Here is a 19,251-nt window from a genome sequence, read left to right as displayed (position 1 = left end):
AACACAAGATCTCTAGTTCTATCACACCGACTTGCATACCATGAAAGAATTTCAAGAAAGTTACCCTTATTCAATGATTATTGATCTTCACGATGTAAATGGAATGTCAATCCTTGATTCAAAAGGAGTCTCACCACATTAACAGAAGCTTGTAAATGAATTCTCTATTCAAGCTTGGTTTGATTGGATGGCTTCACAAATGCGGTTTGAATTGATTGTTCTTTTTGTATTAGATCTTCACATTTTTTCTTTGCCTGATTGTGATCACTATTCGGCCCTCCAACGTGCTTATCTAATCTTTTTTTTTGTGTCAACTTCTGAATCCTATACTTGAAAGTGTTTTACCTCCACCTTGATAAATGTTTTCATTTTGAAATAAATAACAACATAAACAATAAGTGGCATCTTCAATTTCACTATACTTCAACCAATCATGATGTATTTTAAACCATTTACGATTAAAATGGTGTTTTAATCTAGAAATATATCTTTGAGGAAACTCACGAACTCGAGGTTGATGTGGACCTGTTTGAATATATGTTTTCCTAATCTCATCACGATCATTCGGATGATATTTCCAAATGAATTTTCTTTCTTTTGGATCTACCGGTAAAAAATTCAAGTTTACTTATTGCTTTTGGTTTTTAGCAGAATGATGATTTTCTTCTAATTGATTCAAGTTCTCTTCCATGCGAGGAGTATTTTGGGTGGATGAACTTGATTGCGGCAACTTTGATGATACCAGAGAGAAATTTCTCTTTATTGAATTTAGAACCTATATTGTCAAATTAAACGTCTCATTATAAAGTAAGAGTTATTGTAAGTATTTGAATTTTGGAAGTTTGTAAAAAAGTAACTAAAATTGAGGAGAAAATCAATTGTGATTTTCGTCAATTTTATGTAGAAAGAATTTTTTCAAGTTGAGGACCGCAATAATTTTATAGCTATAAAAGATTAAAAGTTGAGAATAAAGAGCAAAGAACAAACTTGATAAATTTCTTAATTGATGTGAGATTGACTCTTTTTTTTTACTTGAAGGCTATAGGATTTTGTTATTTTTCTTTGTGCTGTAGGAAATGGGGAATAAGGGGAATTAAGGACCGGAGAATTAGCATGTTTTTTAGAAAAAAAGTTGAAAAGTTAACCTTTTTTTTACCTAAAAATCATTGAATTAGCATGTTTTGAGAATAATTCCTTAAAACTTTTCAACTACTGATGCTTAAAATCAAAAAAACATGGCTGCTACTTTAAAAACTTTTCAACTACTGATGCTTAAAAGTTAAAACCAAAAAACGAGGCTGCTGCTTTTAAAATGATTGTTGCTATAGGGTATCAAACTCGTGACACGAGTATTAAGATTTGAACTCACTTCCACTGAACTAGTCACTTCACTTGTGCATAGTTGGTTCAAAATTAAATATATATACTTTTATTTATAAAGTGATTATATATACGGTGTAATTTTTTGATGAATTGGATTCACGTGAACCTACAGGAACATAAATGGGTCCGCCCCTGAATGGGACTATAGGGTTTCTTCCTGTATTATAGAAGATAACTCATCAATGGCCTTGACCTTTGTTCCAGTATGTTTGCATGGAAGGATCTTGAAATGGCATCAAAATGATGGGGATAATTTTATCAACGATGGGATTAAGAGAAACATTCTTCTTTTTTTATCCAACTTTCAAACCACCTGAGGCAGGAGAAATCTTACAGAACTTGAAGATGATAAGACATGTTAGAGGCGGAAACAGTTGTAGAATTAGAACGAGAAAATCGCTAAGGAAAATCTAGTTGGCAGTCTTAGAGATATAAAGGAAAAAGCATAGAAAACTAAAAAAGAATGAGGGAGCTCATATTTATAGTTTGCTATGGAAGGGTTCCCCATGCCGCCTGGGCAAAACACTGTGACAGAACTAAATACGTAGTAAAAGAGATTAAAAAGGAAAGATTGTTTATCTTTCATGACCAATAAGGGAAATAGTGCAGATGTTACAAGCTAGCCTTTTTCTTTTCCTCTCCTGGTCTCGGCTAATGCCATAATCAGAAGACGAAGGGGCTATTGTAGCAGAGGAAATTTATTCGATATACTAGAGGTGACACGTAATAATGAAGTCTAATGAATATGTGAAATTCCAGATTAATGAGAGTAGTGATCCTTCGAGGAAGCGTTCTTGGAGGAAAAGAACGAAGGGATCCTTGCCCGAATGCTATAAAGGAAAGGACCAAAAAGAGAAAAGGTATCCTTGCTCGAATGCTATGGAGGAAAGGACGAAAAAGAGAAATGTGTCACGTATAGGTATGTGGATGAGCCCGTACAGACCTAAGTAGCCATGGGAATAATAGCTAGCACTATTAACATCTACACGTGACCTCTTATTAGTTGTAGTACTTGAGGTCGTTTGGTAGAGTGTATTAGAAAGTTAATGCATGTATTAGTTTAATGAGTATTACTAATACCTTGTTTGATATATTTTTTTGTCCTATGTGCATTAGTTATACACTATTGTGTCTTGAGATGTGCATTACTAATACCTCAAAATCCATGGTATTAGCAATGCAATAGATCCAATGCATGCATCAACATGATTAAAGACACTATTATCTCTCAAAAAATATTTTCACATCCTTTCCAATATATATATGGTGAGCATTGTGTAAAAAAAAGATTTTTTTTTAGAAATTATGTAATTCATATTATTTTTAATACATCAAACCAAACACTGCATAAGAAAATATAAGTATAACTAATGCAAGTATAGCTAATAAAAGCACTACTAATATACTATATTTTGCATTATTCTTATACACTACCAAACGACCCCTACTCTAGTGTAATTTTTGTATTGGCTATGGCCTCACTATTGTCGTCAATAAATAGTTCACTCCCATATGTAAGGGCATTCTGCATTCCAAGCAATACAACAACAATATTACACTTTCTTTTTACCAAAGTCCACTTAACATTCCTTTGTTTTACTTAGTCATTCACAGACATTACCGGAGTTGTAGCTGTGGTTCAGGGAAACACTAGCAAAAGATCGAAACGCATGAATTTACATTCATTCTGCTTTACTGCTTTATTCTAGTGCTATTTCTTTCCTTTTAGTAACGAAACCACTAGTAGACGGATCTAAACAAGACTTAAATTAGGACGCGTGCTCTGAGCATCATATACTATAACATTTTGAGTGCAAACAAATACAATGACCTCATATACTATACCATTTTTAGTGTAAACAAATACAAGTGACATCTCGCATTCTTTTAACTCCTTGATTTGCCGCAGCTAGTTGTCATTTTGGTCACAAATGTAATAGAAGATAAGCTTATGTACAAAAGCATTTAAACAAAGAAATCAAGCCAAAACAGAGCAGTTCACCCGCGCAAAAGTAGTAGGTGAATTTAATTAACCTTTTTTACAATGAGTTAATCCACGGGACATAAACTCCTTATTCAGGTTGGTGGTACTTCTACGCCTAGAAAATAAGTTTAGCACTGTACTCATTGTGCAGGTATTACTGTACACAAAATTGTCGTCACTATATAAGCACGACACAGAGAATAAAGATGGTAATGTAGCAAATTTTCCTCATTTCCATTTATTCTTCTGTTGGTACAACCTGCAGAGACCGACTGTTTACAATTGCTTCCTTCGACGACCTTCACAGAATTGAGACTTTTCCTCTGTTGCTCCTTTGTGGAACTCATTACAAATCTCAATGGTAGTGCATTCATCAGCCTAAAAACTAACTAAAACTAAAAGGGATTTTTTTTTTCTTTTTCCTTTTACATAATTGAAGACTTGATACAACGATCACTATGAACTAATTTTCAACTACTGCACTTCCCGCAGCCATTACCTTGGAGATATCTGCTTGTTTCTGATTTGGTTGCGTTGAGTCCCCACTTCGAATGAACCAACAGCTTCCAATCCAGGGTTTTCTAGTGTGCTTCTTTGCATCTACAAGACTTTGCAATCAATTCTCAGTTGCTCTGGCTCTTTGAGCCCAGCAACAAGCTTCTGTTATTATTACAACAATGCCTAACCTGTCAACCTTTATGCTGATCTGTACAAGTTTCAAATCCCTTGACATTAAGATGCTGAAGACGCTTAAGACGACTTATAATCTGCCCAAAAGAGGGGCGCACTTGGGGATTTCTGCAGAGAAGGACATTAGTCATTTAAATGAAGACTCTTCTGGACATGAACACACTTGAAATTCATTTGCACATGAAATTATATCAAGTTCAAAAGATACATACTGATTCCAACATTCACTTATAATCTCTGCAATTATGGGATCAACACTTGCAGGAATATCAAGGCGTCTACCCTGAAAACCAACGGCTCCAACAACTTGCATTGAGTTCATCCCTGTCCATGGCACTTTGAGAGTAGCTAACTCCCAGAGTATTACACCAAAACTGAACACATCAGATCTGCAAACCAGACAAACCAAACACATTCATGAACATACAAAACTAATAACCATAAAAAAGTTCGCTAACGAAGGATATTAATAAAGAATAAACTCACTTTTCATTGGATGGTTCATTCCGTAAAACTTCTGGTGCCATCCATTCAGCCTGCAATTAATGGAATACTATTAGCAAATTTGAAGGTTTCAGATCTTATCTCTTCTCAACCTCTCTAGACCACAATCTTTGTTAGTTCTTGTTTTTGTTCTCAAAGGGTAGAGAACAGTAGGAAAGAAGCCTGGACAGATGGCATAAACTTTCATAAAAGTGAACATGCAATCACCGTTCCGGCAGTTGACTTTGAAGAGAGAAATGTGTGGTGCTTCATGCGGGACATCCCAAAATCACAAACCTTCAAACATGGAGGAAGCATGGATTATTGGGGGATAAACAAAAGCTTACTTCTTACAAATTTTATAGGCTACTATTACAAGATTCAAGTCAGACACACTATTACAAGATTCAAGTAAGACGCACCTTAACAACCCAATTTTTATCAACCAGAAGATTTGGAGTCTTCAAATCTCGATGCACAATGAGAGGGTTGCTTGTGTGCAAGTAATTCATTCCTTTGGCCTACAAGAAGTTGAGACATTAGAAAACAGGAAACTAGATCTGACAACAAACCAAGGTGTTCCGCCTCCAATAAATACCACATCAAGTGCCATCCGCAAACGCTTTTTCTCCTCAATTTGGATACTTGGACGATGCAGTAGCTTATATAAACTTCCCCTGCACCAAAACTATGGCTATCAGATATGCTTCAGAAGAGAAACAAATTGACATATTACTCAACACAAATGTGATACTATCAAGTATCTCAGCATCAATGGCAATAGATCTAGGAGGTATTTTTTTGAGAAAGAAAGATCTAGGAGGTATCAGATGAGATAAGAGTTTCCCGAACATTTTAAACTGTGTAATCATTTGCTAAGCGAAGAAATAAACAAGAGCATCATTTCACAAACACATTACAAAGATTTGAGAGAACACAAAGGCAAAAGGTACAAGCCACTACCAAACCGGCAACAATGTCCATAATTTTGAAAAATATTATGAGCCAAGAAACTAAGACTAAATATTTAAGATATGGGAAAACACTAATTGCAGTATGTCAGTAGATGTGCAAGTAGCAAAGAGTTCTCAACCTGGGCAGGTACTCAGTCAGTATAGAGAGATTTGGGGGACGAGTTACAGCTCCCATGAAGAGAACAACATTAGGATGTCTCAGCCGCAACATAATTTCAATCTGCAAAATGAAATTCACAGCGTGTTAGAATTTCAGGAGAACTCATAGTACAGGGACATCATATCATTGCCTAGTTACAACTTACTTCACATTTAAACTGTGCTAGGGCATCACTTGTTATATCCTGATTCATGAATTTCTTCACTGCAACTTCCTGCAACATTAAATTTACAGATAAAAGGTGTTAGATAATTATACAATCACTACTGTAAACAATACAGACCACTCTCATGCTATCGGCACAGAGATGCGGGATGCTAGTCAATTTCTTTCAGAAATTTTATCGGTACAAAGTATCGGACGGACAGTGAGTGACCAGTGCATGCCAACTTTCTAGAACTCTAGCAAGTAACCAGAACAAAGATTTGACGTGATACCAAAGAACACAAACACTAGGAAAAAAAAATCTCAGAAAGGGCTAAAAATAAAAATATAGAAAGAGTACCCAAAGTTATCTATATTTCTCTCGGCATAAAAATCTCAGATAGGGCTAAAAGAATGCTAAAAAGCACAAAACCTAAAACAGATGTACTAACATGACCAAAGCATATTCCTAACTAATTGGATAACTTATATAGTTCTTTTTTCCATTGTGCCTTGAGTTTTGGTAAGTTTGCACGGATTCCAAAGAAATTATAGGTCTTTTAGATAACTTCTTTCCACATGATTTCAGTTAACACATTCACTCACCATGGTATTAGTATTACATTTATGAGCCGGTGCATCCGGATGTTGACGCGGGACATGACCAAACTATATCATGCAAACTTTTATTTTATCTTCAACATGTGCTATGCACCTTTTGGCGAATGTTGAATATACATGTGCTATGCACCTTTTGGCGAATGTTGTATATTTTAATCTTGTATGAGCATACACATCTCCATAACACTCATCTTACAGATGTGTTGGAATTTAAAGGCGCAACATTCATTCCCGTATATATTGTTGGCCTCATAACTGTTGTATAGAACTTATCTTTCATTTTGGTAGGCATGCTTCCATCACATAACACCCTGGTAGCAAATTTGCATTTAAACCATCCGATTTGATTCTGTTTAACATCATCATCTACCATTCCATTCTCCTGGAATGAACCAAGATATCTGCATTGTTTGCTTTAGACACAACAATTCCATCTAATCTCACCTTAACTTCTCTTTTCTTATACCGACTAAATTTGTGGTGCATATATTCGCTCTTACTTCTATTTATCCTACACAACAGAATACATTGGGATGTGCTCCTAAGCATGACCAAGTAGAATGAAATGAATGGTAAGGATATATATAACTGACCCCAATTAGCTTGGATTAGAAGAAAAGTTGTATTGGGCAAGTTCCTGATTAGATAAGACAATCTACCTCTAAATACTATGCCATTGATTAGGGAAAATCTAATTTCTTTGAAGAGTGAAAACCAAGATCTTGTCACTAATTTAGTACAAAATCTGAATATCAAGCTATGACCCATGCAACCATATATATCTAGTAAAGAAATGACTTCTCCAAGAGTTGAGGTGACGTAGAGGTGGATTGTGTTTTAGTAACATAAAATTGAATCCAGATGAATTGCTTCTAGCTTCATCGACTTAAATGACCCACAAGCCAATGTTCTTACAAAATTCCTCGAATTCAATACATTTGCAACATGTTTTGAGCCTATGAAAAAAATGCTTCAAGGAGACTGTTAAGATTAGCACACAATTCATAATTTCATATTGATTTGATTAATTTACATAGATTAGGTTATTTGATTGTTATAACTATGCCCAGCCAGGTTATTTGATTGTTATAACTATGCCCAGCCTTTTCCCAAAATTTGTAGTTCATTAATTCCGCTTTATTCTACACTGTCTCTCTGATTATTCACAACAACAACATACCCAGTATATTCCCACCAAGTGGGGTCTGGAGAGGGTAAGTGTACGCAGTCCATACCATTACCTCAAATGTGAGATAGAGATAGAGAGGTTGTTCCCAATAGATCTAGACAAGGAATAGTAAAAGAACAAGATACAATAGAAATTAACATATCCAACAATACCATAAACAAGATACACTAAGTAATACAATAAAAAATATAAAATCCTAAACTCATACTAACCTTCTACCCTAATCAGCCTCCTCCACAACTTCCTATCCAAGGCCATGTCCTTGGTAAACTGGAGCTGCTCCATGTCATGTCTAATCACCTCCCTCCAATATTTCTTCGGTCTACCTCTAAGTCACTTGAAACCATCCCTAATCAACCTCTCACACCTCCGTACTATGGCATCCGTGCTCCTCCTCATCACATGACCAACCCATCTCAACCTCGCTTCCATCATCTTGGCTTCGACCAAAGCCACTCCCACCTTATCTCGAATAGCCTCATTTCTAATCCTATCTTTCCTAGTACACCCATACATCCACCGAAGCATTCTCATCTCCTCCACTTTCATCTTCAACACTCCACCCCATACAACAAAGCCGGACTAACCACCACTCTGTAGAGCTTGCCTTTAAGTTTAGGAGGTACCTTTGTGCCACACAAGATTCCAGAGGCGAGCCTCCATTTCATCCACCCTACCCCAATTCGATGAGTGATATCTTCATCAATCTCTCTATTCTCCTGAATCATAGACCCCAGATAATTGAACTATCTCTTACTGATAAAATGAGTATCAAACTTAACCACCACATCGGACTCATGAGACACCTCACTGAACTTACACTCCAAATATTTCGTCTTAGACCTACTCAACCTAAATCCTCTAGACTCGAGAGTTTGCCTCCAAACCTCCAATTTAGCATTAACTCCACCTACGTGTCTCATCAATCAAGATTACATCATCCGCAAAAAGCAAACAACAAGGCACTTTCCATCTAATGAATTTAGTTTGAGGGCATAGCCTATTTGATTTGATTAAGTCTAATTTTGGGGGACTTAGCAAAACGAACTGAAAAACCAAGAGAATGGGATTTTTCAAAAATATACCTCCATGTCTCTTCCTTGCCATGGTTTCTAAACATAGTGTTTCATATGTTAATACCATTTAAGGTTCTAGACCACTTTACAATCTCTTCAATTTTAAAGAGAATCTAAATAGCTCATACAATTAACAGTGAATTAGAGTGCATGGTTTGCGATTCTAAGATAAATGGAGAATGAAAGAAAATGGTTAAAACATTAAGCTAGGGGTAGATTGCTTCGGTAAAGAGAGACCATCACTATTACACGTACAAATATTTCTCACTATGTGAGCATATATGTGTGTTGTATATACATTCTTACCAGAAAAGGAAGTGTATAGGCAGAATACATCGACAACCCCTTAAACATGCCAATAAATTTCATTTGAACACTCGAACTACGGCCTATTCTGGTTGAGCACCTGAACACATATTAAAGTGTTCCAATTAGACACTTTCACCTCATATTTTAGAAAATCTTATGCGCGTGTTCTGAAGCACCCATTACATAGAAAAGTTAACTAGTTGTATCTCACCTCCTTTGATTATTTGCATTAGCCTCAATAGGCCAGAAAACCTCATGCATGTTCCAACTACGGTTAATGTGTATAATTAAAGGATGCGACATATTTTATGTGGTTAACTTATCTACGTAATGAGAGCTTGAGAACATGAACAAAAGTTCTTCCAAAATTTGAGGGCATGTGCAGGTGCAAATATGACCATGCCATAGTTTGAATGTCTAAATGAAATTTACTTGCAAGTTCAAATTAGGAGCAAAATGCTCAATTAGAATCTGGCTGATTATTGGTCAGAACATGGCTGGAACTTCACTTTTAGACACAATATAAATGATTGGGAGTTTGATAGTGTCTTCTCTAATGCTTCAGCTACATAGCCAAAGCCTAGTTCTGTCAAAAGCTGACACTTTACTATGGAATGGAGATGCAAAGGGGAAATTCAAGGTTAGACGTTGTTATCAAATCATAAGGAATTCATCTGACAGCTTTCCCAATTGTCCTTGGAGAGTCATCTGAAGAAATAAGGCACCTTTGAAGGTCAATTGTTTTTTTGTGGCTGGTGATGCATGAAGCATGTTTAACTCAGGATATTCTTCAGAAAAGAAAAACTACAATCTGCAGCAGATGTACATTGTGTGAGAAGGGGAGAGTGTCAATAATCTCTTCTTACATTGTCCCTACACCTCACAAATTTGGCATTTTCTACTATCTATTGTGGGGGGTTCAGTTGGGTGATGCCTGAGGCGACAGTCGAGCTACTGCAATGCTGGAACATGAAAGGACCGGAAAAGGCAAACTAAGAATATGGAACTCAATGCCTGCTGCCATCTGTGGTGTATTTGGAAGGAAAGAAATCCGAGAATTTTTCAAAGCAAAAAGGAATCTGTAATTAGTTTAGAGCACAGAAGAATTTCTCTTCTGTTTATTGGGTGCAACATGACAATAGCTAATGATACAGAAGCCATGGTTGACTTTTGGAGTTCATTTCACATCTTGTAATGAGACTTGCGTCTGCAAATACTTGCCAGAAGTTTGCTGCTTCTAATACAATACCCTTTACCAATCAAGAGAAAAAAATCTGGCTGAACCAATTTTAGATTTTGTGAGGTGCTTTAGACAGGAGACAAGTAGGAAAGAGGAAGTCGTAATGAAGTTCATGGGTGTGCGTTCAGTTGCAACTATAGTGACTATGGGAAGAAAGGAATTCGTGAAGGAAATGTCAGCTTATCTATTAGGCTACATACATAGATCTAAGAGGAAAATCTTGTCTATACTATGCATACTATTATTTAAAATAGTTGCTTTTAGTCTACTTGAAGTCCACTGGCTTCTAAATTACCTTAATCATCATCTTGCATTCCAAACATATTACTAGGAAAACAGATGCTCCCTCCGTTCCAATTTATGTGACAGGATTCCCTTATTAATCCATTCTAAGAAGAAAAGCAAATTTCTATATTTGGAAGCAATTCAACTTTAAACATCTCATTTTACTGATAATGGGAAGCTAGCTCTTCCTTGCTCCTTCAAGCAGAAAGCAACTATTATCCGGAATTCATTTATAGCCACATAAATGTTAGGGCATGTGTAAACCACAAATTTCAAAAGTCATATAGCTAGTTATGGTATGTGCAAAACCACAAGTTCAAGTCTTCTTTACTTTCAAACTTCAGGCCGCGTCAAACTACATCACATAAATTGGAATTGAGGGAGAAATGTATATGTACCAATGCCGCTAAAAGTAGAGTAGAGTGGAAACTCTTCCTATCCTTCCACTTAGAATCATGAGAACCACATATGATTCAATGATGTCTTGATTTTTGCCTATTTTCTTCTTGTCAATTTCCTCTGCAAATGACATTTTCCGAAACAACTTTGATAAAAGGTGTAAGGTGACTAAATATTTGGTCACGCCATTTAATACACAGTGCACACATGTGACATGCCTCTAATGATAAGAGAGTGTGCATGCATCAAGTAGTGTTAATAGCTCCTACTATTTCCAAATTCATGGAAAGGATTGGCACATATAAGAATTTCATAATACTTTCCTATTTGAAAGAGTCCTGCAGAAAATTAGAAAACCGATCCATGAAAAAGGCAAATCCATTTTGCTTTCTCCAGAATATGGAACACAGAAAATTGGGGACTTCTCAAACTCTAGAGCTAATGTGCTATGGTTCTTATTCCTACTCACGGTAGAGAAATAGAAATTCAAATCAGAAATAAGACTTACTGTGCCATTCCATTCTGCACGGTATACCTCGCCATATGACCCTGCAAAGTCACATCAGTGTTATTATGTTGAACATCTAATCTTAATGATTGCCTTCTTTTTTACATTCACTTAAGCAAGAAAGATATAACTAATTTAAATGTTAAACTGTATTCATAAGGAACAAAATAATCTGCTTCCTAAAAGTAAGTAAAAAGTAGGAAGGGAATGGGGAAATGAGTAGCAAAGCGGTAAAAGTCTCCACTCAAGCAATACTACTGGAGGCACTCACACAAAATTTTGCCCCTGTGAATTAATGAAGTCTTGTGGTAGTTAAATGGAAGTGGCCAGTGAAGACAATGTATACTGCTTCCAGAATTGGAGTATTTATTATATTTTTAAGAAAAGCAGAACTATGATAAATTTTGGTAATATGATATTGAAAGGCATTGATATTTTCTCATAAGATGATCATATTTTAATAAAGCTAGTAACAGGGAGGTACCACAAAGCACATGAAAGGATACTACATTTTCAACAAAATAGCATTCAGCTTTCTATGACAATCAGTTCCTTACACAAAATATATGACAATTCTGTTTCCGTAAAACAGACAAAATCCGGACAACTGAATTGGGGATGGCAAGAGTACTGTATTTTCATGTGATGAAAGGTAATGCATTCAGGTCTTTCCAATTAGATGAAGGAGCTCCAACTTTCGAATAGCTGGCACTAAATGAGGGCACATCCATAAAATAAAGGGTGATATTATCTGCCAACTCACCTTTACCCAATGTACAAGCTACAATTTGCAAATGATTAATAGCAATTAAACAAACAAAAAGGACCTAGTTTTGACAAGGAAAGAAACTAACAAATTCATCTGAAAACTTATAAGTTAGACCTTATTATTCACATGAATTCACACATAACTTATTAACAGGAATATTCACAAAACTAAGACAATGTGAAATGAATAAACCTGAAAACACAAAAACTAGGAAAAAGAAAATGATTTGACATTTTGTTTTTGCTTATGACCAAGTTTAATAACATAAGAAGTGGCCTTTTTACAGAGAATAAAAGTATGACTGCTCTATATGACTGAGCACACATTTATATGTACACATCTTTATTTTTATTGAACTCAATTTAGAATAATACTGTACCTGACATCATTAGGTAACTGCATATGAACTGTGAACTACATAGTTTACGAATAACATACTGAACTTTCAGTCTAGCTCTGCTATTTTTCTTCTATCATTTAACAAGAAGATAGCAAAACATGTAGCCATATGTTTACAACAGAAAAGAAAAAAGTGAAAGCTTAAATCTGACTTTAGATAAAGCCGCACTAACTTTTCTCCAAGGTTGCATCACCCATCCATGTCCAATCACAGAAGATGAAATTAAAGCACTGAGTCTTACCAATACCAATACGTTCAAAAACATGGAGATTTTCCCACGGAATTTCCCACTCTCCCACTCCACGTAGCATCGGGTCAAGCTGTTCTTTCTGCACCGCATAAGACTTGGACTGCATGCAAGTAACCATTTCCCTTGCTTTTGTAGTTGATTCTTTATCTTTGAAAGTACAATTGTTATCTGAAATATTTCCAAACTTCTCCCTATAGAATTTATCACCTTCATCAAGTAAAACAACTTTCAGACTGCTCTTTTAAAAGATTTAGGAAAATGAATAAATTAGAAACCCACAAATGCTCCATGACCTGTTTGGATTGTGTCATTCATTCTACATCTAACATGTGCAAAATTCTCACCTGAAGTATCATTTAGTGTATGGTCTCCCGGTGCAGCAACAGTATACTGTTCGCTTTTATAGGAGATACTGTAAGGAAACTGCATCCTGGTGAAGGCTACAAGAGACTGCATGTTATTTTCTGAACTTTGTCTAGTATCAACAATCCTTTCCTCTGATAATTGATTTTTTCCAGCAACAACTCCTAAAACCAGATCTGGTTGCAAATACATTTGACTCTGCGAGAAAACACCTTGAAGTTTAACTTCTGAGTTTTCTGCAAGACCGTTCACATTCTCGCAAGCTTCTCTAGCCTGAGTTATTTGTGCAATGGATGCATTATCATGGGAAACTGCTGAAGCATCACATAATCTAGGCGACAATGGAAGGAGATTTCCAGAGTCATGCTCAATCTGGGTGCTTACAGTTCTAACTCCACAATCCCCCTTTGCTTCATTGCGGTAGAAAGCTGGTTCTGTGCTTGAAATCAATGTATTGGCAGCTCCATGAGTAGTAGTAACTGAACCTGATTCTGTTCCAGTTTGTGTGTCTAATACAGGAAATGAAATGATAGTGCCACCAGAAGGAAGTGGTGTTACACTGTGCACATCTACTGCATAACTTTGTAATTGAGCACTCGGTGCCTCAGTAGGAATCAGCGCACCTGGTGCTCCCATTAAATCAATAATATATTCACTGCACATTAAAACAATAATCAATCAGGTCACCACTGGAAAATTTCCTAAATTTTCACGATTGTAATTCTACAGAGTAGAAGGTTAAAGAACTAAAATGGAAGATAAAGGAAAAAGAACTGATAAACAGCTAGTATCCTACATGAAACAGCGATTTAGACGAAAAACTTTTGACTAAACTTGGCAAGAGCAAAAAGAGAGCACAGAGGAAATTAACAGTACTCGTTTTTTTAGTAAGTATAAACAATACAACAAAGGGCCATCATTAAAGCAGGGTTTATGGAATGGGGAGCGGATGTGATATGTATTCAAGAAACAATAATCGAGATTTTGACAGATAATACAATTAAAAGTGTGTGTGGGGTAGGTGGGTGAAGTATGACTACATCCCGGCCCAAGGAAGTGTGGGAGGAATTCTCATTCTTTGGGATAAAGAAAAGGTTGAGTGTGTGGAGGTTTATAAGGAAGATTTCATGTTAGGAATGTGGTTCAAGGCATGGAAAAAAGAATGGAATGGGGTTTTGAGGGTGTGTATTGACTGGTGGGGAAGAGCTCAAAGGAGACTTTCTGGGAGGAATTGGGTGTTGGTATGGGGAGATGGGATATTTCTTGGGTGTTAAGAGGGATTTTAACCATTAGATTCTGAAAGGCGAGGATAGGGTGGTGTCTAGGGCCATGGAGGAGTTTAGAGTTTATATATGGCTTTCTTCTTATTGATTTGCTTTTGACAGGTGCCTCTTTCACTTGATCGAGGTCGGAAGACTCTTTTTCTAGATCGAGATCAGACAGATTTCTTGTGTCTACCACTTGGGAGGAGATGGCATCCAATGCGATCCAGGTTCCTCTTCCACAGCTGTTGTCAGACCATTCACCTATATTGTTGGATGGTCGTAGAGGAAGGCGGATGAGATCTCCTTTTAGATTGAGAATATGTGGCTAAATGTGGCTGATTTTCAGGAGAAAGTAGCTACATGGTGGAGTAGTTATGTAGTGGAGGGGAGGCTTCTTATAGGCTAGTCAAGAAGTTGAAATTATTTATAGTAGACATGGGGGTGGAATAAAGAGGCGTTTGGGAGGGTAGACATGAAGATGAGAGACATTATGAATGAAGTAGGGGAGTTGGAGAGGGGGTTAGATACGAGGGAGAAAGAGAGGAAAGAATTGTTGAAAACCGAGTTAGCTATATTGGCTTTGACTCAAGAGGTTAGTTGGAAGCAAAAATCGAGAGCATTATGGTTGAAGGAGGGGGACTCTAATACAAAATTCTTTCCCAGGGTGGCAATAGCTAATAGAAGGAGGAACCCTATAGAATCAGTGGAGACTAATGGGGTGAGCCTTGCAGGGAAAGAGGAAGTAGAGTGGGCAGTTGTAGATTATTATGAAAAATTGTTTAAAGAGAAAGCAAAGTGGAAGCCTACCTTGAGGGGGAGAGGGGGGGAGGGGTGTTAGAGTTCAGTCAAATTGGAGAGGGCGTTCAAGGAAGAGGAAGTGAAAAGAGCAGTGAAGTGCTGTGCGGGTGACAAAGCTCCAGGCCAGATGGTTTCACTTTGGATTTTTTTCACCATTGCTGGAATACAGTCAAAACCTATTTGATGGATTCTATTGCTAAGTTCAAAAATAGTGGTGAATTCGATTCTATTGCTAAGTTCCAAAATAGTGGTGAATTCAAAAGAAGTTCGAATGCCTCGTTCGTTGTCATTATCCCTAAACGAGAGGGTGGTACAAGCGTGAAAGACTATAGACCTATTAGCTTAGCGGGAAGCATTTACAAGATTCTTTCTAAGGTGTTTTCTATTAGACTCAAGAAGAAGTTGTTGGATGAGACAGTTTCTACTTCACATAATGTATTTGTGGAGGTCAGAAAAATTTTGGATACAAAATTGGTGGCTATTGAAGTGGTGGATTCTAGGAGAAAGCAATTACCAGGTGTTTTGTGCAAACTTGACCTTGTAAAGGCATACGATCATGTAAATCGGAAATTCTTAGATTCCATTATGCTTCAAATAGGTTTTGGGGAGAAGTGGAGGAAATGGATCTATTTTTACATTTCTTCAGTGAGATTTTCTGTGTTGGTAAATAGTAACCCGTTAGAATTCTTTGGGAGCTCGAGGGGTTTGACACAAGGGGAGCTTCTATCGCCGAAGTTGTTTATTTTAGTTATGGAATCCCTGAGCAAGATGATGGATAAAATTGTTTCGGGAGGCTACTTGAAGGGTTTTGATGCGGTGGTTGGGGGAGAAGGGACAATATCAATGTCTCATTTGTTGTTCGTGATGATACCTTGGTGTTTTGTGATGCAATTGTGACCCAATTAGATTATTTAGGCCAAACTCTCACTTGGTTTCAGGTAGTGTCAAGACTTAAAATCAATTTGAGGAAATGTGTGATATTTTCGACTGGGGAGGTGAATGATATTGCATCACTTGCTCGAGTTTTGAATTGTAAGGTTGGGGCTCTTCCGACCACATATCTTGGAATACCTTTAGGTGCTTTGCACATGGATCACACTGTGTGGAGTCCGATATTCAGAGAGTCGAGAAAAGACTAGCAGGGTGACAAAGAAAATATTTATACAAGGGTGGGAAGGAAGTGCTTATTAAGAGCACACTTTCTAGCATCCCCACTTACTACTTGTCTTTGTTTTTTGCTCCAACTCCGGTTATTGAAAAGTAGGAAAAGATTCAGATAAATTTCCTTTTGGGATGCGGCAAACGGGGCAAATAAGTTTCATTTGATGCGGGGAGGGGGGATTGTCACAACTCCTAAAATAAATGGGGAGGTTTGGGAGTTACAGAATTAAAAAATTTTAATAAAGCTTTATAGGCAAGTGGATGTGGAGGTTCGAGATGGAGGTACAAGCTTTATGCAGGGGTGATGGGTGATAAATATGGGAATAAGGATGGGGGTTGGAAAATTAGAGATATTATTTAGCCTTTAGGGTATGATTTTTGGAGAAATATTATAAAGGGATGGGATTATTTAGTGGAAAATATCTCACTCAAGGTCGGAAATGGGAGGAAAGTAAATTTTTGGGGGCATAAATGGTGTGGGAATATAATTTTGAAAGACGAATTTCAGAGTTTGTATTTAATATCTTGCTAACAAGACTTGACAATTCAACAAATTAGGAGGTCACGAGGTGGAGAGGCTTTTTGGGATTTGAGATTTAGAAGAGAATTTCAAGATTGGGAAGTGAGTGAGTTCCAAAGATTGATAGACTTCATAGACAAATCAATTAGGTGGATAATCCTGATGTGTGGTGGTGGCACCTTGGAAGTCATCGAGTGTTCTCTGTGAAGTTCTTTCTCCGAAAATTTTGGTTAGAGAAGAGGTTGAGTTTCTATGTAATGCCATATGGCTCAGGTGTTCCGAGGAAGGTATGCTTTTTTACTTGGCTAGCCATTAGAGGGGTGATCTTGACAGCGGAAAATCTTAGAAAGCGGAAGGTTGTTTGTGTGTTGAGTAGTAGTCTCCGCTCCCTTACTTCCTTTTGGTGTAAACAAAAAGTTTCTTGTTGTTTAGAGGATTGGATGGAGTTCGTAGAGAATCATATTTTGTAGAGTGTTGATTCTTTGGTATAACCTCTGTATACAACCGTTTTGGTCATGTTTACGAATGAAAATACTTTTAACTTGATCAAAAAGTAAAAACAATACTATATCTTACAAAGACGAATGTAAGTATGCCTCAACTTCATTTACTTGATAACCGGAAACTTCATTTAATTGACAACCAAAGCATGAAGAACAAGAAAAATACATAACAGTTATTCACGCAAAATAATAAAAATCTGTCAAGCAGTAAATAGCAGCATTCTCTGTGCAGAAAACTCGACAAATTCGTATTAAAATCAAAAGCATATCTGCTCAAGCAGTTCTACATGTAAAATGAGAACGGATTAAAAGGGTAGCATTTACCCATCCAAAACCCTCAAACCTCACCCCTGCTCTACATGATTTTCTACAACTGGAAAAATAGGGTGGAAAGATCTAAGAAAGAGAGAGGAGGGAGAGGGGGGGAACACCATCAGAAACTCGACAACCACTATGAATGATATTATTAGAAATACTAATTTTGAGAAAGCAGAACAAATTCACCTCTTTTTTTCACAAATCAAATCCACCTCTTACAAAGATCTAAAACACAGAGACATTTTCAGTAAACACTTCAAACATCCAGGAAATGTGCCACCAGAAGACTCTTTACCTTCCATTGTCAAATTTGATCAAATTAACTGCTCCATCATCAGTGCCAGTGTAGTAACTTCCCTTAACTAGTTTGCATGGTAGGTTGATTCTATCAGCAAGTACCTATCAGAAGAGGAAATGGTTCATATATGGTTAAAAGCATGAGTCAATATAAACTAGTGCAGAAGAGAAAGTCAATCATCCACTCTTGGAAGTAAAAGATTTTCTGTATTTTCCATTTGATCAGAAAAGGAGTAATATATTTAAAAATGACAGAACTAGCACAGATTCTTAATTTGGATAAGATGCCAGATGCCCTTATACTAAAGAGTGAATTTCACTGCTGAATCTAAAAAGACAGGCAAAGATCTATCTGAAATAAATAGTGGGTGTTACTAGTTAGTTAAACCGAACTTACTTCATCACTGAATACTTCAAAGATAATGAGTACCAATCATTTGATACTAAAGCAAGCTAACTCTTTTTTTTTAATAAGGTATCCTAAAGCAAGCTAATTATCCATATCAATCTAGTTAAGAAATGGAAGGAGAGATTGAAACTCTTGTCACCTTAAAGAGTAAGGCCCTATGTCGTGAATGTCCAATATCAAGACAGCCAAGGGGAAGAATGATAGAGTTTAATGAAACTCTTAGCTGATAACTCCTTGCAGTCCACTTCTTTGACATTTCTTCTGCATCATTAACAGGACCTCCCATCCTATTAACAACAAGGTCAGCGATTTTCTCAACTAAAAAACTTGTAACTGGGACCTTCTTTAAAGCTCGGCATTCCCGGGACATGAAGTACACTCTATCCTCAAGCTGCCGCAGTTCCATATCAGCTGCACGGTTTACTAAGATAACTTCATAATCAACATTATCCAAAACCGAAACTGCTTTTAGATCCACTAACAATGGCATTTTCCCCTGAATCGTTGCATTGGAATTAATTCCATAAACATCATAGAATCCATCCATCACTCTCTCATCATAATTTACGACATTATAGTTCTGCAATAACACCAGGTAGAAGGTTTAGAACCAATTCAAACTACAGATGCAAAACTTAACCAAAGAATACAGGAAACAAAGCACTAAATAGAGACACCCCGAAGTCTGCAGTCTGCTAAAAGATACACGTGCATGAACTGTGTGGTATCTTGACATTGTTTTCGGCAAAGAAC

At 36.8% G+C, this 19,251-nt stretch overlaps 1 protein-coding gene across 2 annotated transcripts; it reads right to left on the bottom strand.

The window, feature by feature from the left end:
• Positions 1–3,374: 3,374 nt before the first annotated feature.
• LOC124890922 (serine/threonine-protein kinase EDR1-like) lies at positions 3,375–19,078 on the bottom strand (the record flags this gene model as incomplete). Of its 2 annotated transcripts, XM_047402769.1 has the most annotated exon segments (14): positions 3,375–3,967; positions 4,054–4,165; positions 4,270–4,446; positions 4,544–4,593; positions 4,769–4,837; positions 4,963–5,061; positions 5,139–5,217; positions 5,634–5,734; positions 5,820–5,888; positions 11,446–11,486; positions 12,856–13,071; positions 13,209–13,882; positions 18,088–18,191; positions 18,638–19,078. In XM_047402769.1, coding segments are annotated over 13 exon segments (2,229 nt in total), but the record flags the coding sequence as incomplete, so codon positions are not given.
• Positions 19,079–19,251: the final 173 nt, after the last annotated feature.

The sequence above is a fragment of the Capsicum annuum genome, unplaced genomic scaffold (genome assembly GCF_002878395.1).
Source record: "Capsicum annuum cultivar UCD-10X-F1 unplaced genomic scaffold, UCD10Xv1.1 ctg2684, whole genome shotgun sequence".
Lineage (NCBI taxonomy): Eukaryota > Viridiplantae > Streptophyta > Magnoliopsida > Solanales > Solanaceae > Capsicum > Capsicum annuum.
The sequence above is the reverse complement of the archived record's forward strand: the minus strand, read 5'-3'. Positions and strand labels throughout refer to the sequence as shown.